The sequence below is a fragment of the Halichondria panicea genome, chromosome 7 (assembly GCF_963675165.1).
Source record: "Halichondria panicea chromosome 7, odHalPani1.1, whole genome shotgun sequence".
NCBI lineage: Eukaryota > Metazoa > Porifera > Demospongiae > Suberitida > Halichondriidae > Halichondria > Halichondria panicea.
The window spans coordinates 3335219-3358776 of record NC_087383.1 but is presented as its reverse complement, the minus strand read 5'-3'; the positions used below and the strand labels follow the sequence as shown (position 1 = coordinate 3358776).

Here is a 23558-nt window from a genome sequence, read left to right as displayed (position 1 = left end):
TAACGGTTATTGTTAGAGGCATGATATAACCGTAGGTTACATGAGCATAAAACCTGCTCCAGGAAGAGATCAATAAATATAGACAGCTAGGTACAGCAGCAGTTAGCTGGCATTCATTTACTCTTTGAATAGGTAAAACAGTATTCACAATCGACTATTCACGGAACATAGTAGTTTACTAGCTGTAGTAAATTGAGTTATTATAAAGAACACCACAGATATCTGAAAAACACAGACCACATCAATTGCAGTAGATCTACAAAGCCAGTAAGCTAATTACTATAGTTAGCCATCTCAATATGCTCACATAGTTAATATTAACCATGGTGCCACATGCAGGTCCCATGCAGGAATGTCTGGGTATACTCTTCAAAGTTGCCCACCTGGGTATCCCAATTGCAAGTACAAACTAAACCTAACAAGGGTGCCGGTAAGCTATATATGCAATATTTACGTTTGCTTCATCTATAACCTTCATTTATAACCTAGGAGGAGGTTTTGAAGAAAATTGAAGAGTCTGCTGAAGTTCACCTCAAGCAGAAAGATTATAAAGAAGCTTTGTGGGAATATGAGCACTGTATATCGTATATTAGGAATTACTTTCCAGCCTTCAGTGCACGACATGCAAGAGCAACTATCAAATATGCTACAATATTACTGAAAATATCAAGCTTTGTGTCAGACCGTCGCAGGGTACTGCACTGTCTATATATGGCAAAAGAGTCTTGTGACGATTGCATTCAGTTGGGTGTAACTGACCACCTGGCCCAAGTAAGTACAAATAAGGGCAACACTATACTGAAAGGACACCACAATCAAACAATTGTGCATCCGGCTCTTATAATTATAGGTATCACACTCAATAATAAATGTGTGGTTATAGTCTCTTATTAGACTGCTACTCACACTTTGGGCCCAAACTTATAAGCAAACTTGTACAATGCCGTGTATGAACATACAAGTCCTATAATTATGGCCAATAGACCTAGTAGGCGACAGAACGAAGATCAAAAAAGCATTTAATTGTGATTTCTCGTTGTACAAGTCACCATGGACATCAGGTGTAGTGGTTTACACTCAGTGCAGTAATTATATTCCCTTGGGCTGTGCCCTCGGGAATACACATATATAACAAGACGTTCATAGAACATTCCTCCTGTGCGTTGAGCTTCTTCGCATATAACGGATACGATAACTTTTAACATTATAGTGTATATAGATCGATTGGAAAACAGTCACTTTCAAAGTTTGCTTGCATGCAAGTTTCAGTAGCCTATTATTTTTCAACCACTGTCTCAATTGCAGTTAAAGCAGTCCATGAAAATGTCTAGTGCGATCAAACGGCTCATTTTTGTATCCACACACACAGTAACAAACACACATAGACACACACACACACACACACACAAACCGACACACACCAATCACTCTACCCCAGTTGTGCACGCATAGGGTAATATATAATTATATGTAGATAAATCAATGCAGCACAGCTATAATACATATCTCTACGGTAATTCACTACATTCATATAATTATAGCAATAACGATAGCCACGTACATCTTAACTACATGCAGGCCTACAATTGCAAGGCAGATTGCATTGCGGAGGCCTTCGAGTTACAGAAAACCTTGTCTCGCATAGACAACGATGATCTTCGTGAAGCCTACGACTGTTACAAAAAAAGCTTTGAAATAGAAAAGACTGTTTCAACACTTTTCAAAATAATTATAACGTGCATCAATTCTAAGTCTGGTAAGTTAACTATTATGTAACAATATGATCTGCAAAAACACAAATTAATGACGTATACATGTACATGTCTTATAGCACAACATTATAACATTTGCAGATGTAACAGAACTGATGAAATACCAACAATTTCTAACATCGGGTCACAAAGTGTTTCACCAATTTGCCAAAACAATAGCTACATCAAAACAAGTAAAAAATCGCCACATGGAATTTTTCTTTGTCAAAGAAAGATTTTGCCTCATAGTAACTGAATTAAGTACTGATTTGAGTGGAGAGGTTCTTGGCCGTATACTGGAAACTTGCTGGAAGTTTAAATTTCAACAAGCAGTACACATGATTTGGGAACATGCGAATGATAAGACAAAAATGGGTGTGGTTGAGCATCTTGCAAAAAATAAGAAAGAGCTATCACCTATTTTATCAGCACTTGCAATGACCAAAGAGCTTCTTGAACAACCATGCATTACACCACATATTCGAACAAGCTACTTGCTGGATAGGATTGAGGTCAAAGACATTGGACCATCGATGGTTGCTATACAATCCGGACCAATTAAAGATCAAGAAAAAAACGTTTCAAAATTGATGGATTGTATTCTAACTTCTAAAGCTGACTGTGATCTTAGAAAACATTTGAAATGTGGAAAAGTCACAGATATTATACAGGTATCCACACCACTAACCTGTCTAGTGGAGAAACTAAGCCTCAAATGTTGTCAACGAAAGACCGACAAGAATAAGGCTGTTAAAGCTTTAACAGAACTAATTAAAGTTGGGGCTAACGTGGAAGGCCTCAATAGATATTCCCAGGGAAACAAAACATCACCATTAATAGTAGCCACACATTTGGCTCTTAAAACTGGTAAGTTCACAACTTAATAATGTGTATGACTTTTCCTAAAATTAAACAATCCACCTACAGGGAATACAGAGATATTACACGCAGTTGTGGAGAGAAAATCGTCTTCATGGGTAACTGAAGATGTGAATGGTTTAACGCCACTCCAAATTGCAGAGCAATCTAGCTACGAATGTAAGGATGATGTAATCAAACTACTTAGAGCAGCAGGATTTGAGACTCAAGAAGTACATCCCTCTCCTAAGCCTGAGGCTTATTGTACAGATGATGACCATACAAATAGTGTAGCACAGAGCACAAGTGAGCAACCCACAACAATATCAACATCAATAAGCCACGAAGCCAGTCATAATGTGCAGCTAACCAAACAAGGAAATGATAGTAAGCCAAAACGAAAGAAGAAGCCCCCCAAAGTTATGGTAAACATGACCAAAGAAGCTAGTGATGAGCCAGAAACTAAACAGGTTTCAAAAAAAAAAGAGTGTTTCTCCATACTTGATTTACAATTGAAGGTACGTCATTTTTTATCAAGCGAAAATAGTAACTGTGCACTGGAAGAATCGCAGAGAGTTCCTCAAGAAATAGAACAAACAAGATTATCAACACAAAAGGTTTTCCCACAAGCAGAAACTGAAGGGGATCATAACATACCTGGAGATGAGCCTCAAGAAACTGAGGATGATACATTTAATTTTGAAAATGAGCTATGGGCAATAGAAATCCGAGAAAATGTTGATAAATTTATGCGAGATAAAGCACAACCACACAAGATTCGCCAACAACTTATTAAAAAGCTACGCAAGCTAGCCAGTGGGGATTGGAATGAGAAAGTTCATAAACCTATAGTGAGTGAAAACGACATAAAAATATTTGAAGCTAAGCTGACAAAAGCTGCTCGGATTATGTATCAAATTGACGTTAGGTTTTCTGAACGATTAACAAATAGAATTCTCAAAATTTCTTCAAGGGAGCCGATACATATATATATACAAACTATCATTGTGTGGGATGTAGTTCTAAAGCATGAGCAAATTAATCACACTGCTGAACGGATAAAACAGGCCATTAAAAAACTGACAGTCCCCACAGACCTATTTCCATTTCAGACAAAAGGCCTAGGGCAAGGCATTGTATATCCCCAAATGTATGTCACTCCAGAACTTGATGCAACTACTGAAAACAAAGTGATTGAGCAATTAGGACCAAACTTTGAGTCCAAAAGTAAAATACAAGAATACGATGTCGGTGCAAAAATGTATTCTGTGACAAACGACCTCATTCTTAGTTTTCTAGATCAAGAGAATGACAGAAAAGACTATCCTATTAAAGCAACAGATGAGGAACATGACATCATCATGTTGCCTACCAAAGAACCAGTTATTGTTCTCGGAAGAAGTGGGACGGGCAAGACAACAACATGCCTAAACCGACTCTGGTTACACTTCAGAAACTACTGGAAAGAACCCGACAGGCTTAATCAGCCCCTCATTGTTAAAAAACAATGCAATAACGACCCGGTTTCCACACAAACCCCTACCACTACCACTTCCTGTGATAGACTTTCTCAAGAATTAGGAGCTTCTATTTCTGTAGCTGAAGAATCGGATGGTGATTTACTATTTAGTGGAGAGTTGCCATCTGAAAACACAGAGGATGAGTTTGAACATCTGCATCAGATGTTTATAACTAAAAATCCTGCCCTTTGTATGAAAATGAAGAAACGATTTTATGATTTTGTAGCAGGATACGATTTCACAAAACTTCATTTAGCATATGAAAATGAAGCCTTGCCTGAAACTTTTTCCGATATTGAACACTTTCCAGTATTCTTGACGTCCCGGCAGTTCTTTACTATGCTTGACAGATCCATTGGTGATGGAGAAAATTATCTAAAACCAGGTGTGGAGAGGATAGAAAGTCTAGCCAATCAAGCGGATACGCACTCATTGAATCTCTTATTTGATGTTTCTGATGATGATGATACCGATAATGAAGAAGACGATTCAAATGAGCCTAGACAAAAACGAAAAATCCATGTTCGAAGAGAAGTAACAGCACATGAATTTAGTGGAGATATTTGGCCAAAAATTGAAAAAAACTGGTCAGAATCGAAGGTAGATCCCATTTTGATTTGGACAGAAATTCAGTCCTTTATCGAAGGATCGACACAAGCATTAGAAACTGAGAAAGGCTTCCTGTCAGAGGAGGACTACATCAAACTTGGTACCAAACAAGCATCAAATTTCCCGTTTAAAAGAGAAGAGGTATACAAATTATTCCTGGAATACAAACAAGAGATAAAGCATAGAAATATGTCACACCAATTTGATAACAGTGAGTTCGTTTGGCAGCTGAATAAGCGTCTAGAGGCTAAAGGTCTTGACATTATCCCATGGTCAATACATGAGCTTTACATCGATGAAGCACAAGATTTTACTCAAGCAGAACTATCTGTCATTCTCAAATGCTGCCGAGATCCCAACAGATCTTTTCTTGCTGGTGATACAGCTCAAACGATTATAAAGGGGATCTCATTCAGATTTGAAGATCTCAAATCATTATTCCATGGCCTAAAATTACCTGGTGTAAAATGCAAAGCACCTAGTATTAGAAAACTAATAACAAATCATCGTTCTCACTCTGGAATAACTAACCTAGCAATTAGCCTAACTGATCTCTTGAAGGAGAATTTCCGATATTCTTTTGACTGGAATAACATTCCAAATGATCACTCCAATATCAGAGGTCCTAAACCACTTTTTATCTGTTCAAAATTTAAACTAGAAAACTTTTTGATACACGGTCAGAAAGCAGGTGATGTCTCTTCTATTGAGTTTGGAGCTGACCAAGTAGTAATTGCAAGAGACTCAAGTGAAGAAGGAAAAAAGACAATGCCCGAATATCTTCAACATGAGATTGTTTTGAATCCTCAAGAGTGCAAAGGACTCGAGTTTAATGATGTTCTTCTGTACAATTTTTTCACGGATACAGCTTCACAAGTATGTTCTTACAACTATTTATGCCTTGGTGTGCATGCGCCAAAAGCATACGGTAGTGTGTTTGTTTGTTTGTGTGTGTGTGTGTGTGTGTGTGTGTGTGTGTGTACCATAGTTAATGTAAGTATACAGAGCTAATTTAGACTGAACACAAACTTTTAAAGAAGCCAACGGTTGTTGTAATCTGGCACTCATAAAAAGGAGTCTTTGTGATGCCAAGGCATTTGGCTTTACATTTTGGCCAATAATTATTATTATGCGCATGCATAAAAATTGCATTATATGCATGCATAACAAAAAGGCTAGTCTATTTAATTAGTGCCTCGTTGGTACATCCATTCCAAATAAAACAGTTTACATAGCTATATTCATTTTAATAGAATCAAGACCTGTGGAGAATTCCAGCCAGCTATTTTGTTGCACATCCTGAAGTAGCTTCAAGAGATGAATTCGAAACTGATGTGCATCCTATTCAATTTGATGAAACCTGCCACAAATCATTCTGTGCAGAGCTGAAGATGCTTTACACGATAGTAACAAGAGCTAAACGTTATATTTGGATATATGAAGACTCGCTACTCGACAAAGTGCCAATGTTTGAATATTGGTACAAGAGAGATCTTATTGAAATAGCCACCACAGAATCGACCAGACCAGACGAGCATCAGACACACCTTTCCCTTGAATCATCTTCAGCTGAGGTTTGGAAGAAGCAAGGAGATATCTACACTGAGAAAAAGCTATGGCAGCAAGCTAGAAAGTGCTACCAAAAAGCTGGAGAGGAGTCGTTAGAGAACATTGCTCATGCTCATGCATTAGAAGAGAGAGCCCTAAGAGCTCAGAAAACTGACACATCACAATTTAGAGAAGCAGCAGCCATGCTTATTGACTGCTGTGGACTCGTTCCAAGAAAAGACCTTATACAAAATGCTGCTATTTGTCTTTACCGGGCAAAAATGTACACTGAGTCTATAAAGCTCTTTGAAAGAATCCAAGAGGTAAGAAATGTATAGCAGGTAATTTTCGGGCAAAATATTCGTGGTTCAGCAATATTGAGACATTTCGTGGGTAATATTTTCGTGGTTGGAGCTTGCACTGCAGGTAAAGGTAGGCAAGGTCGCTTCATTCATGGATAAAATATTCGTGGTCAGACCTCCAACCACGAAAACCACGAATATTTTCCCACACGAAAATTACTCTCTATTCAGTACATGCATGCAATGATGGAACGCATACATAATAATGTCGAGACTAAGTATATACTTCGCATGCATATAATGCGTTTGATCTAGAGACTAGTATATATCTGTTTACATACACACAGTACACGCTTGCTCTACGAATATGTAAAGAGCACAATAGCAAAGATATGGTCACATTGGTGAGGCTGTACGAGAAGAGGGGTAGATACAAATCATCAATTAAATTATATTTGGGGCGAGCGAAGTATGAGGAGGCATTAAAGCAAGCTCATATGTGCATTGAAAAAGGACTCCTTGAGAAAAGTGTGTGCTATAAAATGCTGAAAGAAGTTGCCTACAAGCAAATCAAGAAAGTTTTACAGTCAGATGATCCTAGTCGAGAAAATCTAATAAAGTTTGTTGATTTTATACCACATGTTTCTGAACAAGTACATTTTCTCAAACAAGCAAAACTTTACAAAAAGGCTTGCGAACTATTGCAAAAACATGAGATGTATCGAAGTGCATACAGAATTTGCAAAGCACAACACCTATATTCTGAGGGAATTAACATTGCAAATGGCCTTGGTACTGACCATGACTCTCATAAGCATTTATTCATACTGACCCAAGCAGAATATATGTTAGCAAATAAAAAGACAGATTTAAGGGGACAAGTGAAAGAAGACTTAGAACATTTTTTGGGGGCCCATCGTCCATCAACATATCATAAAGCAAGAGCTTTTTTGCTATTGTCAGCAATACTTGAAAGTGATGGTGATGATGAGCCAAACTGCTTAAAACACTGCAATGAAACCCATACCATGTACAAGACCGTTGAAAAAAGCAAAGCCGGAGAAATAGAAGCATTCTACATATTGAACAAAGTACGAAAACACACCGTTGACCACGGAAAAGTGATTGTAGCAACTATTGAAGCAACTGAGCAAATATGCGCCCTCTTAGAGAAACCTGCAGCAGTGTTTACAACAGAAATCAATGACATTGAACATTTTTATCGTCTAGAAAAGGATGGAAATGAGCTGTATTGTGTATCCAGAGAAAGTAGTTGTTTTTTAAATTTTGACGGAACGGAAATGGATTCTGATGGCATGCTTCGATTAAATAAAAAAACAGTGCTAAAGCAAGTTCAACAGCATTATAAAGAATACATAGCAAAATGGAAACAGTCTATCCAAAAAGTTAAAAATCCTTGGGAAACTAAAGTTAAACGTTCTTTCCCTTTTCATTCTGAGTTGCTAGAGCCACCTTTCTATCTACAAAAGGCTCACCAAATGTTTCCACCTGGTCAAATAAAGGAATATCTAAACATGACTGACCTGGCTATTCAACTTGGCCGATCAAATCCTTCTGTTTTTAATCCAAATGACATTATTGCACAGTTACATAGGCTTTTATCTCCATTTTCTCAGATTAGCCTTCTGTTTAAACAGGAAAACTACGTACACATTGCTGAATTGAGTTATATCAAGGTAGCATTGATGGACAGAGTTAGTAAAGAAATTACAGCTATGGCCACTGACATGCAAACACCCAATATAGACAACTGGCTACAATTGTGGAAAATTATTCATGTAGTGGACAGAAAGAGAATAAATCAATTAAATTATTCCATTAAAAAGCAGGAAAAGATGGTTAATACAGTTTGGTCTGAGTTTGGATACGATCCTTCAAGAAACTCTCCTTTCACATACACACACAGGAGAAGAGAGGATACATACCAAAGCATTTTTGACTTGTGGGATCATTCATGTAAGCTTTACAGAGGCAAAAGCAAAGCACTGGTTGCCACAAGAATATCCTTCACACGCTTTATACAAGTCATAGCCAGACGAAGAAGTTTGAACAAAACTTTTTCTTTAGAGAACCTTATACACATCACAACAATTCAATCTACAGCTCTACTTGCAATGATATCAGCATCATTTTTCAAGTTCTCACAACCGAGAGTAATCGTAGTACCTGAGAGCTTTGAGCTGATGATAAACAATTTCGACTTAATCAATAGCAGCAGTACCAACACAGGATTGCTTGATGCATGCTTGAACACATCTAACCAATTACCCGTACACACCGTATTACGAAAAGCAAGTGAGCTTCTTATTGGTGTCATCGATCTATTAACTGGTACTTACAATTATAGATACTTCCCACTAAATGAAGCTGTTTATAAAGGAACAGATACTGAAGCTATACACTGCTTGGTACTAACATTAACAATATTTGGTAACCTATTGCTAAACGGCCTGCTCTCATCCGAAAAGGGTCAGTCAATCTTTCAAATTATCATTAAAGTACTTAAAACTTCTAAGAATGGAACAGTAAGCCAACAAGCATACTTATCTTTGGTTTCATGTACCAATACAAAGGATTTGTTTCAAAAGGTAGTACACCCATTGCTGAGGGGTATTGACCTGAACCTAATGCTACTACAAACTGTATCGATTATTGGAAAGCAACAAATAAGAATAAAGTCATCCCTACCATCACAAATCCCAACGGTAGAATTTAAATGGAAAACACGTACACAATCAGATTCTGCACGAAGTGAAAGCAAACAGACTAGCCAAGAAGCAGGCACATTACCAGAGTCTATCCATAACACTGAAAATGAGGAAACCTATCAACAACATCAAGACCAATCCAACGGAGAGGATAGGGCGGTAGTAGACAGGACTATTAGTTTAGAGCAAGATGACTCTGAAGATGAAGATGTTCAAGAAGAACTATCTGCTGCGGCACAAATGGAGTACAAGCCAGAGCCAAAACTAAGCGAAGAGCTACAAAAAGAAATAAGCCAATGTAAACATGGTAATCGTTGCATCATATGCGATGAGCCTGTTGAAGACGATAGAAAACATTTTGAAGAAGCCAAGCACAAATGCCAGAAAACAGAGTATGACAAATACACAAACGCTCTAATCACATATAATTTGACACAAAAGCACTTAGTCGAAGTTATTGACAAATGCCGAAACAGTAACTATGAGCTCGAGAGGATGACACTCAACGCTGAAGAGCTAATCAGATCAAACAAGGAGGAGATATCTCAAGTAGGCCAGGACTGTAGTTGGAAACAAAGAACAGAAAAAGTTAGCGAGCTACGAAATGAAACACAAAAAGTTATCGCAGACCTTGATAAAAAGCAATTTGAACAGCAGAAAGTAAACGATGAATTATCTGATGAAGACAGAAGCGAGGAAGATGAGAAAATCACAGAAGTACTTTCGAAAGTAAAGCTTACGTCAAAAAGAAGAACAAAAAGTCGAAAAAATTAATTATTTGTAATTATAATTATGGTACCAATGCACGCAGCTAGATACAGTCATAAGCTCAAAAGAGATAACTATACAGACGTAATACCCAATAGATACACCTCAGTTTATTTTTCCCCAAACCGGGCATCAACTAGTTGCACATAGCATGCAGGACAAATGTACTGACTCACCATATCCACTGATAATTTGATTATTCCTTCATAGTTAGAGTAGGACCATAGCTCAAGAAGAGTTTGTTTTGTGTTTTCGTTAACCTGTAATTATTAATTAAATTAGTTCTTTATATTCGATTGAGTTTTATTATACCTCTGTTAGCATAACTTGTTCATCATTGATTGATAGAATCACTGGTACAAAAGCCTGTGTGAATAAAAAGGTAGTAACTGCATATAGAATGAGCTCTGGTTACATTGGTATTGCCAACCTGCACATACCATATCGGACTCGTCAACTAGCTGAAGACGTAGCTGAACTCTATGTAGTGTCCTCGGTTTCAGACCATCCACAGTATGGTCCCACACATTCACAGCAGTTGCACCCAGTTGTGGCTGGCCATCTCCTTGATAAATGGCTACCAGCTCTTCTACATTCAGACTAATCTCAGGAACACGGATGACGAAATTTTCCTATAAATTTAAGGAATTCAACTATCAGCGTAACACTTTTTCCTCAAACCCACTTACCTTAGTTGTGACACAGCTTCCAAGGTCTGTATCTGTATGAACGACTTAGTTTAATGATAAAAGGTTAACATTAGTTACCTGGCTGTACTGCACGGTATGAAGAATCAGTAGAGCATCCCACATGGTCCTCTTCACTGTATGTAGAATACTGTAGGCACTGGGTACCACCTGAGGGCAGATAGTACATTCACATTACTCGAATTATAAGAACGAATATTCATTTTAAGGAAATTAAAGAGACCATTCATTACAAGTAACTGTTAAGAGGAATTAGGGCTTATATCAAAAATATAAAACCATACACTGAAGGTAAGCATCCACCCACACTAACTGTTCTTTAACAATTGTGGTATTTTCTAGTTGTGATAGGCCATGGGGTGTACATACCTTGTCTGGCTGCTGTAAAGTAGCCACAAAGAGCTATCAAAACTACACATGTACACAGTTGTACTGCATGTGTGTCCCCAGAGAAACTATAACTATCCCCTCTCTCTGTATTATTTACACATCACCTTGGATAGTTGATAGTGTGATTGTAGGAGCTCCATGAAATGAGTCACGGTGAAGGTAGCACTGATACTCATTAGGTTGGATGTCTCCTATGGCAACCACCAGTCTTTTACTAGATCCAATCCGACGCCCATTCTAATTAATACATTCAATGTAAACATTGTTATGTGTTCCATGTACAATTTACACGGTACAACAATCAAAACAATGAGGCTCAAATCAACAGAGCAGTGCAATACCTTCTCCCAGTGGGCATTCTTGAATGGCCTCACAACACCATTCTCCAGACTACCACATGCTAGGGACAGACCAGAGGGGGAGACAAGATCCCTGACTGGGTATATGCAGAGGGCGAGGTCTGCCTCAGGGGCAATTTGAGGGATGCCATCGATGAAAACCAATTTAAGCTGGGATCTGTAGTGCAAAATACACTTGACATGTAACCTTTCATCATGAACAAAAGGATGACAATGGAATGGTTACCAAGGAAGATTTTTAACCCAAACACTCCGGTGTTAAAATCTGAGGTAGCTATTTCCCTCAATGCAGTAGAGCTAGTGTGGAGTATGCAATACAACACTGTATAATGCAGCAATGTACTTGATAATGAGTATACTAGGAAGTGCTAATGAATGAGGTCAGGCTGCCCGTAAATCAGATTATGGTCAGTTAACAGCTGCAAAGGAGACAATGCCACACAATACCACCACATGCACATGGATCGTATCATATATTATTTTTAACATAAAAGGCTATCGGCCAGAATATGGAAGCTAAGCTTAGTATTACTATGGAAGCTTAGTATTAGATTTGTGGTTCAGTATAATTATGGTAATGTTAGTTCCTATACCAAAATGCACATGCTCACCTTTCCGAAAATGGCTGTATTGAGGTGATTCGAGTTATATGCATATCTCCTGCAGTCTCGTTCCTACACCAAACTAATCCGAAGTGTTTCCACTGTTCCAAATCACAACCAGCCACAGCTAGGATTGCAAGCAACAACAAGATATGGTTTCCAGGCATTTCCGGATGGTTAATGCAGTGTCTCGTGTCGCTGAAAGCCGGGAGCTGTCAGGTCAAACACCTGTGTATATGTTTGTAATAATCACTGAAAAATATTCCAACAATGGTTTGCATGTAGTCTACCAAAACTAGGTCTACAAAAACCATGCAGTATCTTGATCTATTAGTATACCTGAGCTGATTGCCTTGAGCTGCAAATCCAATACCTTAATATTTGCAGTAACTTTCCACACTATCTGTGCTCTGCTGTAGCTAGAAGTAGGCTCAGCAGTCTAGCCAATCAATCTGGCCCTTTTTAGCTAGCCTCGATTCCAGGCTGTTTAACTTTAAGCGGCATACAATCGAGCCTAGTCGGCTTGGATTCGAGGCTAATCTTTTCTAATTTTCCTCTGTAAAACATTGTGAGGTAGAATCCTAGCCTCGAATCCAGGCCTAATCGGCCTGGTCTCGAGGCTAGTAGAATCCAGGCAGATAATCGGTCTGGTCTCGAGGCTAGCCTTAGTTGTTGGGCGCGCACAGCCAGAGGCGCACAGCGGTTGGTTGGATTCCGCCCACAACTACTCCGCGCCCAGTCTGCCATCTTGCTTGATCTTCACGGCTAAAGTAGCTTAGCTAGCAATGGCTATGACTCATAGTCGTATGAGGTCTCTTGAACATGCAACAATTGTGGAAAGCACTACAATACTTGTAGATGCCATTTCCCAAGACATTAGCAGTATCAGCGATGAATTAATTAGCACTGGAATAATCCCAGATAGTCTAAGAGATACCCTTCGTTTGGAAACTCTAGAACCACGCAAGAGAGCAGAGAAACTTGTGGATTTCATAGGAGATTACGTAAAGCAGGTTCCTAAATTTTACCACACCTTTGTTGACATACTCAAGAAACAAGGAGATTGGATTAAACAGTGTGTTGAAAAGCTCGAAGAGCGTTATGCCGATGACCAAAAATTTGAAGATACATCACACACTTCTGATATTAGCTTCATTTGTCCATTGTGTCAGAAATGCAGCTTTGAGGAGTATTTAAATGGGAAATGCCCAAATGCTACTAGATCTAGTGATGGATCACTAACAAACTTGGCATTCATTGATACGTACAAAATGAACAAAAGAGATACACATATCCTTGAAGAAAAGCTGAGTTCTGACTATGACGAAGTCGAGGATGCTTTTGGTAGGCTATGTGTGTCAATATCATCATCAGACTTCCCGGACCAAATAGAAAATATTAAAATTTATCTTCTATCCAAAAACATGTTTACGTCAGATGAAAAGTCAGAATTAAAAAAAATTAACTCAATGGGTGATATCCTGAAAGCCTTGTGTTCACGCTACTCATTTTTTAACTATGAGATTATCCAAAAAATAATTGATGACTACGGTTCAGCTAAAGACAAAGAAACACTGAAACTATACTTAACAGAATTCAATGAATTTTGTCGACGCAGTGTTTTTGAAGTCCCTCCTCGTAGTAAATTCCATCCTTCCACAGATGAAAACCAAACCCACAATTTTGCACTGAAATACCTCAAGGAACAGGTTACGATAGACCAAACCAAAAAAGTGTGCAGAAATATTGCAAAAATCATGAATATACCTTGTTGGCTCTTGTACTTGCTTTCTATAGAAGAAGGATGTGTACTTTTAAGATTTGGTATTCCCAAGACTCTATCCAAGTCCGTATTTCCGATTACCCGACAGCAAAAGGAGGCTCTCGGAAAAATCCACATAGAAGTAGTAGAAGAAGCTTCAGTACATATAACAGAAGATGAATGTCAATTGGACTCTCCTGTTTCTAAGGCAGACATAGCAATCTTGGTGAATGAACTAGTTACAAAACAAGAGGATTTTTTAACCAGTGAAGATCAGTTTCCAAAACAAGAACAAATGTCATCACTGCCTAAATTACATGGTGGTGAATATAATTACGAGCCAGGGGGAAATGTTGTAGAAACATCTAAATTTGAAATTCAACCATGGGAAATAGAAATGGAAAGGAACGTTGTAGAGTTCATCCGTAATACAAATTCACCAAAAGATGTTCGCCATGATTTAAAAAAAACGTTATACCAGTTAGCTAGTGGAGAATGGGATGATAAACTTCACAAGTGCTTGGAAAAGAGTGATGCTATCACGATATACAAGGCAAATTTTGAAACAGCAAGCATTTTGTACCAGATAATGATAAGGTTTTCTGAACAGCAGACGAACAAGCTTCACTCCCTAGAAGGTGAAACCATCCATGCATATGCACAGGCACTAATCGTTTGGGATGTAGTTCTAAATCAGGATGAATTACATAAATGTGCAAAGCAAATAAAAAAGACAATTGAATTATCTGCAACTCCAATTTGCCAAAGTGAACCTCAAACAGCAGATAGACTTATTATACAACCAAAAAGATACATTAATTCTCTGCAATATACCGACAGACTTCAACAAGAAGAAGTTGCTAAACGATTAGGATACACACCAGAGCAAATACGAGGTATAAAAGAGCGTGTCATTGGTGCGAAGATGTACTCTGTTACTACTGATCTTATGCTCAGCTTTCTAGACGATGAAAACGAAAGAAGGGACTATCCTATCAAAGTAACAGAGGAGGAGCATGACATCATCATGCTACCAAGCAATAAGCCCATCGTTGTACTAGGGAGAAGTGGAACTGGGAAAACAACTATTTGCTTGAACAGACTTTGGCTTAACTTCAGAAATCACATGAAGGGAATGACTACTAAAATTGATGATCGAAAAGTATTATCGCCCTACCTTGAAAGTGAACGTATTCATCAAGTTTTCATAACAAAAAATCATGCTCTTTGCGCTAAAATGAAGAAACGATTTTACGATTTCGTTGCAGGCTGTCAACATACCGCACACTACTTGCCTCATGAAAATGATGCTTTACCAGAAAAGCTGTTCGACCTACAACACTTTCCAATTTTCATAACAGCTAAACAATTTTTCGCTATGCTTGACAAATCTCTTGGGAATGAAGACGAACGCTTTTTTAAACCTGGTGTTACAGTGGAAAGCTCAACAAACCAAGCAGACACGCGCTCACTAAATCAGCTGTTCGAAATTCCTCAAAACGACAGTGACGATGAAGATGATGATAATCAAGCACGGAGAGAAAAACAAAGCAAAAAACTTATGCCTATGAAAGAGATAGATGCAGATGAATTTGCAACTGAGATTTGGCCTAAAATCTCGAAACATTGTCAACACACAAAAATCGATCCACTTCTGATATGGACCGAGATTGAATCATTCATTGAGGGTTCAACACAAGCATTGGAGAGCAAAGACGGTTTCCTTTCAGAGGAAGACTACCTCAAAATAGGTCTGAAACAGGCACCTCCACTTGAGAGAGGAGAAGTTTATAAGCTGTTTATTGAATACAAGAAATGTATTAAGCATAAGGACATCAGAAAACATCGATTTAGCAATGGTGAATTAATTACGAACATGAGCCAACGATTACAAGATAAGCCATGGTCAATACATGAAATATATATCGATGAAGTGCAAGATTTTACACAAGCAGAACTCTCGGTGATTCTTAGATGCTGTCAGAACCCCAACAGATCTTTCCTGGCTGGAGATACTGCTCAAACAATCATGAAGGGTATTTTATTCAGATTTGAAGATTTGAGGTCATTATTCCATAATCTGAAATGCACAGTACCTGAAGTACACAAATTAACTAAAAACTATCGATCCCATTCCTCAATAACAGACTTAGCGTCAAGTGTAACCGAACTTCTAAAGGAGTATTTTCGAGATGATTTCGATTTGCTCTCACCAGATGAATCCAATATCATTGGCCCCAAACCGCTGTTTATATGTTCCAAAACACTATTAGATAACTTTTTGTTATCTCAAAGCACAAGCAATGTTTCTTCAATAGAGTTTGGAGCAGACCAAGTTGTAATTGCGAGAGATTCAAGTGAACAGGGGAAAAAAAGAATGCCAGATTATCTACAAGATGAGATTGTACTAAATGTCCAAGAATCAAAAGGGCTGGAGTTTAATGACGTACTGCTCTACAATTTCTTCACAGACACACCCAAACAACAGGTAAATGTACTACTGTATAGCGGGTATCGGGGGGACAAAATATTCGTGGTTCAGCAATATTGAGACATTATTTTCGTGGGTAATATGTTCGTGGTTGGAGCTTGCACTACAGGTAGAGGTAAGCAAGGTCACCTCATTCGTGGGTAAAATATTCGTGGTCAGACCTTCAATCACGAAAACCACGAATATTTTGCCCCACGAAAATTACCCTCTGTACAGTATGTAGACCAAACCTTAATTTGCACGTGAGTTTTTTCCCTAGCCCTGGTAACGAGCCAAGTTCATTATCCATGCATGCACTATTTTCTTCTGGAGCGGTGTTAATTTACTCAGAACCATGCATTACCTCACAGAATCAAGATATGTGGAGAATATCAGCCCAATACCTGGCTGACCACCCTGACAAAGTTATCCTTAAAGAAGCAGATTCTGACATACACCCTTTGGGCTACAATAAAAGACGCCATAGATCTTTTTGTGCTGAATTGAAAATTCTATATACTATGGTAACAAGGGCAAAACGTCATATTTGGATATATGAAGATTCTCCACTAGAAAAATTGCCTATGATTAAGTACTGGCAAAGGAGAAATCTAATAACACTTGTTTCGCGTGATGATAGTGAGTTACCTAAACAAAGTCAACTCGAAAAATCATCTATTGAAGAATGGAAGAAGCAAGGAGATATCTACATGGAGAAGAAATTATGGCATGCAGCTAAAAAATGCTATCAAAAAGCTGGCGAGGCTCCTTTAGAAAATATTGCATATGCTCGTGCATTAGAACAAAAAGCCCTTCGAACGAAACAGACTGATGTTGCACAATTTCGGTATGTGGCTGCTTTATTTATTAGATGTTCCTTGCTTACCCCACAAAAAGAGCATGTAAAAAATGCTGCCATTTGCCTATACCGAGCAAAGATGTACCTGGAATCCTTAAAGCTGTTTGAAATGATCCGAGAGGTAAGAGCATTTTTCTGAGCGTTTTTAGTGTGACTATAATTATATCTCTTTTTCACGCAGTATAAACATGCCATCCACATATGCAAGGAATACCTGAAGAGTGATATAGACACTCTAGTAAGGTTGTATGAGAAGAGTGGTAGATACGAATCAGCAGTTAAATTATGCTTACGAAAAAAGAAGCACGACTTAGCTCTAGAAATGGCGCTCAAACACCTTCCCAAAGATGACTGCTATGATCTCCTAAAAGATATGGTCTACAAACGTATCAAAGTAGCGGTAGATGGCACACACAAAGAGGACATTCTAAGGTGTGTCGGAATTCTACCAAAAACTACAGAGCAAGTACATTTCCTTAAACTTGCTAAAATGTATGAAGAAGCATGCGAGTTGTTACAGAGAGGCAGAGAGTATGAAAGTGCATATAGGATTTGCAGAGCACAGCATCTGTATACGAAAGGGATTGAAATCGCAGAAAATGCAGGTCCACATCACACCAATACTAAGCATTCACTGATCTTGCTCCGAGCTGAACATCATATAACCACTAATCCAGCTCCGTGGAGTGATGAGCAAAATGATCTCAAAAAACTTTTGGAGGTGAAGGAATTGAGTCCTCGTCACAAAGCAAAAGCATGTTTGTTATTATCAGTGATGGTTTTGTGTAGTAATGGACAGAGAGACAATCTTCAATATGCGCTTAAACTCTGCACTACGGCATACACAGCTTACAAATCTAGTGCTAGCAGTAACGCTGGAGAAATAGAAGCATTTTATGTACTCACCCAAATAAAAGAAAGAAGAAAGGAGTACACACAAAATCACAGCAAAATGATTGTTAACACTTTTACTGTACTAAAACAAATGTGCTCTCTCCTCAAGAAACCAGCAGCTGCGCTCACACCTAATGTAAAAGATGCTGAGGATTTCTATGGTCTAGAAAAATATGGAAGTGATCTGTACTATGTATCAAGGCAAGAAAGCGCTTTCTTTAAATTGCAACAGGACCAAATTAGAGATATTGACTCTGATGGAATGCTTCAACTAGAAAAGAAGCAAACTCTCAGAATTCTTCTACATCATTATGAAAACTACAAAGATTTTTTGATACAGTCTCTGATTGCCTACACAGCTTCATGGCACAAGAAAGTGAAACAGACTTTCTCCTTTCACTCTGACCTGTTAAAGACACCGTTCTATCTGCAAAAATCTTATCGAAAATATCCATCTGCAGAGATAAATCGATACTTAGGAATGTGCGAAATGGCTCTTCAAATACATCAGATGAATGCTACGATATTCAAGAACAGTATCGATGTAATTGGGCCTATAAAACGAATACTATCTCCATTCTCACAATTAAACCTTACATTTGAGGAACAAAACTTTCTACTTATGGCTCAGGAGTCGAACACAATCAAAGGCTTGCTTAAGGAGGTAGCAATTAAGGAGCTTACAATGATGACTCGGAATATAATTGATACTCCTAACATTGATGAGTGGCTAGAAGTCTGGAGGCTCATTTACGTACTCGGCAAAGACAATGTAGCCATGCTCACTTCAGCAATCCACAATCAAGCTGCAGCCATCAATGATAGAGAAAGAACATATGTAGGGTATGATCCAACAATACACCCACCTTCAACATACGTACGCACCGACACGTATTCTTATCAGAGTATTTTTGCCATATGGGAGCGGTCCTGCAAACTCTACAGAGAGAATGGTGATGCATTAGTGGCCACCAGCCATTCTTTTACCTATTTCATTCAAGTGATTGCTAATCGAAGATGCTTACACCAAACACTCTCTTTGGAAAACCTGATCAACATCTTAACTATTCAGTGTACAGCTCTCTTTGCAATTATATCAGTCTCTCAATATATGAAACAAAGACCAATCACGATTGTTATCCCCGAAAGTTTTGAGCGGATGGTTAAATCATTTGATTTATTCAATTGTATGGGACAAACCGCTTACACGGAACTGCTGCAAACATGTACAAGCCAAAAGGTTCTTCAAGATCCAGACCAACTAATACAAGATTGTACTAAGTTGCTAATAAGCATCCTTAATCTGATTACTGGCCGATATAATAAATACTATTGCCCACTACAAAAAGCAGTAAGTCAAGGAACGGATACAGAAGCTATTCATATCATGGTACTGGCTTTAACAATAATTGGAAACCTAATAGCACAGGACGTACAGACTACTGAAATCCAGCTCATACTCGATAAGATTATGCGTATACTTCATAGCCGAGGGTTACTAAGCATAAAGTTAAATTCTATACAAAGTACAAAGGACCTGTATGATGTTGTCATACATCCACTGTTAAAACAGGCCGACTTACAGCTTATGACCATGCAAACCGTATCTAGTCTAGGAAAAGAGCAGATAAGAATAAAACCATACTTTTCACACAAAGTTCCTGTTATAGGATTCAAGTGGATAGCAAGCCATGAACTAACACATCAAAAGGCACAATGCAATGAGCAAGGTGAAGTAGCTCTCTCAGAAACCATAGATCCCATCTCAGCGACAAGCCCCATAGATCCTTGCACACAAGAAACTGTTCAAAATCTAGAGCTATCTGCCAAAAATGATTCACCTGCAGAAAATAGTGATGAAGAGCATAAGTTGGTTGATGAACTTGAAGCAAGCGGAGATGAAGAAAGCGGAGAGGAAGAAATGTATTATGTAGAAGACATTGTGGAGGATTTTTCAACTGCAACAGATTCTGAAGTGCAAAGAGATTCGAAACTTGACGTAGATGAACAAGAGAATGAATTCTTGAATGGGAATTGCTGCATTTTATGTGAAGAAACAGCTGAAAAAAATCATTTCACATCCACAAGTCACTCGGCTCTGAAAACGCTGTATGGACGTTACAAGAATGCAGAAATGACATACAAGTATACACAAACGCATTTGAAAGAGAAAATTCTGGAATGCCGAATGGGAATGGAGTATACAGAAGACTACGAGCTTGAGCAAAAGACCCAAGAAGCTGAGCAACTGATAAAATCAAACAATCAGAATATAACCAAAATGTATGAAGAGAAAGTATGGAGAAAAAACACGAAGGAAATTGAAAACATGAGGGATATTACACAAAAGGTTATTGCCGGTCTTGACGATAAACGCAAGAAGATACTAGAAAGTCAGAAACAAAAGATGGATGAAGTTGATGAAGAAAAAAGTGAGGAAGACGACTACGATGACGAAGAGCTCGCAAAAGCAAAGCTTACTTCAAGCTCAAAAAAGAAAACACATGCATAATACACACACCGATACCTTGCAGTTGCAGCTAGATCTATAGTAGTATAAGGAATTTACACCTATAATAATTATAATTATGCAGATGAAAAAGCTAAGCTAGTACCCTGTTTTGTATGTCACACAAAAACCTCATGTTAGTTTATAGAATTACACACTGTTACGTATGTCAGACAAACATAATTATGTTACCTTCGGTTTATAATATTATCTGGCTATACAAAGCTAATTTTGTTACAGTAGCTATATCTACTCACCATACATTATAGTGATTTTCAAATATTGATGAAAATGTCAACACTCAACCCAAAAGAGTGGTCTCGCGAGCACGACTCCCCCCCTGCTGCTCACGAGACTACCAAAAGAGGTCACTATATATCCCATTTCCTTTATCTTTGACAGAAACGAGGTTGAAAGGCAACACTATAGTGTATATAATGTAGAGACAGAGTGTTATGCAATATATAAATGCGCGCTTGCAGCAATCATTATTCTGTGTGAGCATGAAAGCTGGCTAATTAAGCAGCAAGTTGATCTAGTAGTACAGTCTAGGAGCATGCTGAAACTTTTGAACTGCATGAGGCATGGACGGTGGACAAGATCACAGCAAAGTCAGCAAAGAAGCCTGGAGTTTTTTTGAATAAGTATTAGTTATTGCCCAGCACGCTGCGACCCTCGGGCATTATGTTCCTCCAGTGTACTATATGGCATGTTGCACGTGGCGCCTGCTTTGTTGCCCAATGACGTCAAGGGCTCATAAATTGACATGCATTTTGAGTGATTTATTCGTTAGTTTTGCTGAAATCCATAGTAAATTTTCTTGGGTTTTCTTCTCACAACTAGTGCTAAAGGGACCAAATGGGTCATAAGTCCAAAAGCAGTTCATCCACTGACTGCATTTACACACAGTGTGCAAACATACCATAAAATTGCACTGCATTATAATTATTATAATTATGGCATATTGCAGTGCAATAATTACTATGAGCATACAGAGCACTGGATTGCTTTGATCTGCCCACTCACTGGGTAATTATCAGCCGACAGACCCTTTTCCATTTCCCTGGTACAGGATCACTTCAGTTGCAAATACCTTATTAAAGCGGCGTGCAATTGAGGCTTGAACACATTCTTCATTCTGCCAATCCTGTGTTAAGATGCCTCCCAAGAGAAAGAACATCTCTAAAGAATTCATTGATGACTCAGATGACCCTGAAGACACCAAAGTGAGTGAGGACCATGCACTGTATCTTCCCCAGCAGCCCCACCTGTGACCATTTACCACCGCTAGTCTGGGATAGTCTCAGGTCCAGGTCGCGCTTTACGAAAAGAATGTCTGGTCATGTTCCAGTATGTCAAAGTTGTGCAGAAGTCCTTGGTCTGGTAATTAATCGCACCGGACGTGCATGCCCACGAGATCAGCCATGTGAATCACAATTACACTACATGTAAAATTATGGGCGTGCACGTCCGGTGCGAGTCCAAAGAAATTCTTGCACTTCTGCACGAGTTGCACATAGGTTCGTAAGTACGGCTTGGACCCGAGGACTAAGTCTGGGAGCCCCACCCCAATTAAGTTGTGTGTCAAAATGTATGTGGCTTTGACTTCAGGATGCATACGCCAAATGTTTTCAGAATTCGGTATGGCTATTTTATTTGTAATAGGTGAAGACAAAGAAAGCTCGTCTCCAAGCCACCCCAGCAGCTGCCAGCAGTGCCAATGGTAGCGAGGAGGACATGATACCAGTGAGTGCTACTGTGTTTAATTAATGGTACGTAACCAAGGGCGTATGAAGAGAAGAGGGCATGCAACTCGCAATGTATACTGTATAGTCGTCAAAAAACTGATGAGTCAGCAGGATATACTATATTTAGCCAACTTCCCACACGTAAATAGGCGTGATAGTGGGCGTGAACACTGTTATACTAGAAATTTACCGTAAAGAAGAGCTTAGAATTGATCAATGGCTACTTTTAGTCTAGCATTGGTCCTTCTCTTCCCCTTGTTGACCTTTGTGGCTAACTCTACCCAACAGTACAGTGCTAGCTAGCTAGCTGGCTTGGTGACTATTATGGAGTAAGTGCACGTGCAATCTATTTTTAGTGCACACGCCCCTCCCATTTGTAATTTGATAGATTGTAGTTGCATGCCCTCTTCTCTTCATACGCCCTTGACGTAACCAACAAAATAATTAATGGTTATTTCAAGTGTCTCTTTGTACCTTGGAGAGGTTTTCCTCCACAGTCCTTAATTTATATTGCTAATAATTGGGTTACTGCCTCTCAAATTAAAGTTGCATCCAAAGCTGCATTTGCCAAATTTGGTGGATTTTAAATTATCGGACACATAATGTGAAGAGATTGTACTATGCAGTATACATGTACTTTACCCTTGATGTGATTTCATGTTTGTATAATCGCTTTCTCTATAGTTGTCTGCTAAGAGGTTTGTGAGTGTGAGTAACTTCAAGGGTAAGATGCTGGTCAACATCAGAGAGTACTATGAGGACAAAGAGAGTGGCGAGACGAGACCAGGGAGGAAAGGTGGGTGCATGCATGTGTCTACCTGCCCACTAATGCAGCATCTATAGCTACTTACTATATAGTGTTGTTGCCAGTTTTTATGTGAGCATAATTATATAGGAAAGTAAATTAAAGTTGCGGGCAGAAACGCTGTATGGTCTGCCCTTTAGAGAGAAGACCCATTATTTTGCCTAATTATTTTTATTTTATCTATCAGAGCTTCCACTCTTGCATGTATTGATTATCTTGCAGGCATTTCCCTCTCAGTCGACCAGTGGGAGGCACTAAAGAAGGCTGTATCCACGATAGACGAGCGACTACACAAATAAAGCCCATTCCTACCCCTCACACTGTCACTGTCTCAAAGCATGCTTTCTCCATTCACAAAACTATATATT

The 23558-nt window shown here is 38.7% G+C and overlaps 4 protein-coding genes across 5 annotated transcripts in view; 3 read left to right on the top strand and 1 right to left on the bottom strand.

Annotated features, from left to right (window-relative positions):
- The window catches only part of LOC135338728 (uncharacterized), a 44493-nt gene extending 31852 nt beyond the window's left edge, over positions 1 to 12641 (bottom strand). The window contains exons 1-9 of one of the 2 annotated variants that reach the window (XM_064534789.1): positions 12517 to 12641; positions 12153 to 12371; positions 11524 to 11698; positions 11287 to 11419; positions 10853 to 10942; positions 10775 to 10806; positions 10526 to 10717; positions 10398 to 10451; positions 10262 to 10345 (exon numbers count right to left, since the gene is read on the bottom strand). In XM_064534789.1, the coding sequence (XP_064390859.1) occupies positions 10262 to 10345; positions 10398 to 10451; positions 10526 to 10717; positions 10775 to 10806; positions 10853 to 10942; positions 11287 to 11419; positions 11524 to 11698; positions 12153 to 12310 (918 nt within the window). In that variant the 5' untranslated portion in view covers positions 12311 to 12371; positions 12517 to 12641. Of the gene's footprint in view, positions 1 to 10261; positions 10346 to 10397; positions 10452 to 10525; positions 10718 to 10774; positions 10807 to 10852; positions 10943 to 11286; positions 11420 to 11523; positions 11699 to 12152; positions 12372 to 12482 lie in introns of both variants that reach the window. The other variant, XM_064534788.1, reaches the window with a different exon arrangement.
- LOC135338729 (uncharacterized) lies at positions 32 to 10427 on the top strand. The gene is made up of 8 exons (XM_064534791.1): positions 32 to 267; positions 340 to 430; positions 490 to 771; positions 1579 to 1756; positions 1854 to 2618; positions 2679 to 5614; positions 5992 to 6609; positions 6936 to 10427. The coding sequence occupies exons 2-8, from the start codon at positions 353 to 355 to the stop codon at positions 10089 to 10091; spliced, it is 8013 nt and encodes a 2670-aa protein (XP_064390861.1). The 5' UTR covers positions 32 to 267; positions 340 to 352; the 3' UTR covers positions 10092 to 10427.
- Positions 12642 to 12858: 217 nt separating the features above from the next.
- Positions 12859 to 20935, top strand: LOC135338718 (uncharacterized). The gene is made up of 3 exons (XM_064534772.1): positions 12859 to 16393; positions 16747 to 17355; positions 17416 to 20935. The coding sequence occupies exons 1-3, from the start codon at positions 12929 to 12931 to the stop codon at positions 20638 to 20640; spliced, it is 7299 nt and encodes a 2432-aa protein (XP_064390842.1). The 5' UTR covers positions 12859 to 12928; the 3' UTR covers positions 20641 to 20935.
- A 794-nt stretch (positions 20936 to 21729) lies between these two features.
- On the top strand, positions 21730 to 23490 carry LOC135338727 (activated RNA polymerase II transcriptional coactivator p15-like). Its single transcript, XM_064534787.1, has 4 exons — positions 21730 to 21863; positions 22303 to 22383; positions 23070 to 23181; positions 23413 to 23490. Exons 1-4 carry the CDS (start codon positions 21795 to 21797, stop codon positions 23487 to 23489), a joined length of 339 nt encoding a protein of 112 aa, XP_064390857.1. The 5' UTR covers positions 21730 to 21794; the 3' UTR covers position 23490.
- The last annotated feature ends 68 nt before the right edge of the window (positions 23491 to 23558 follow it).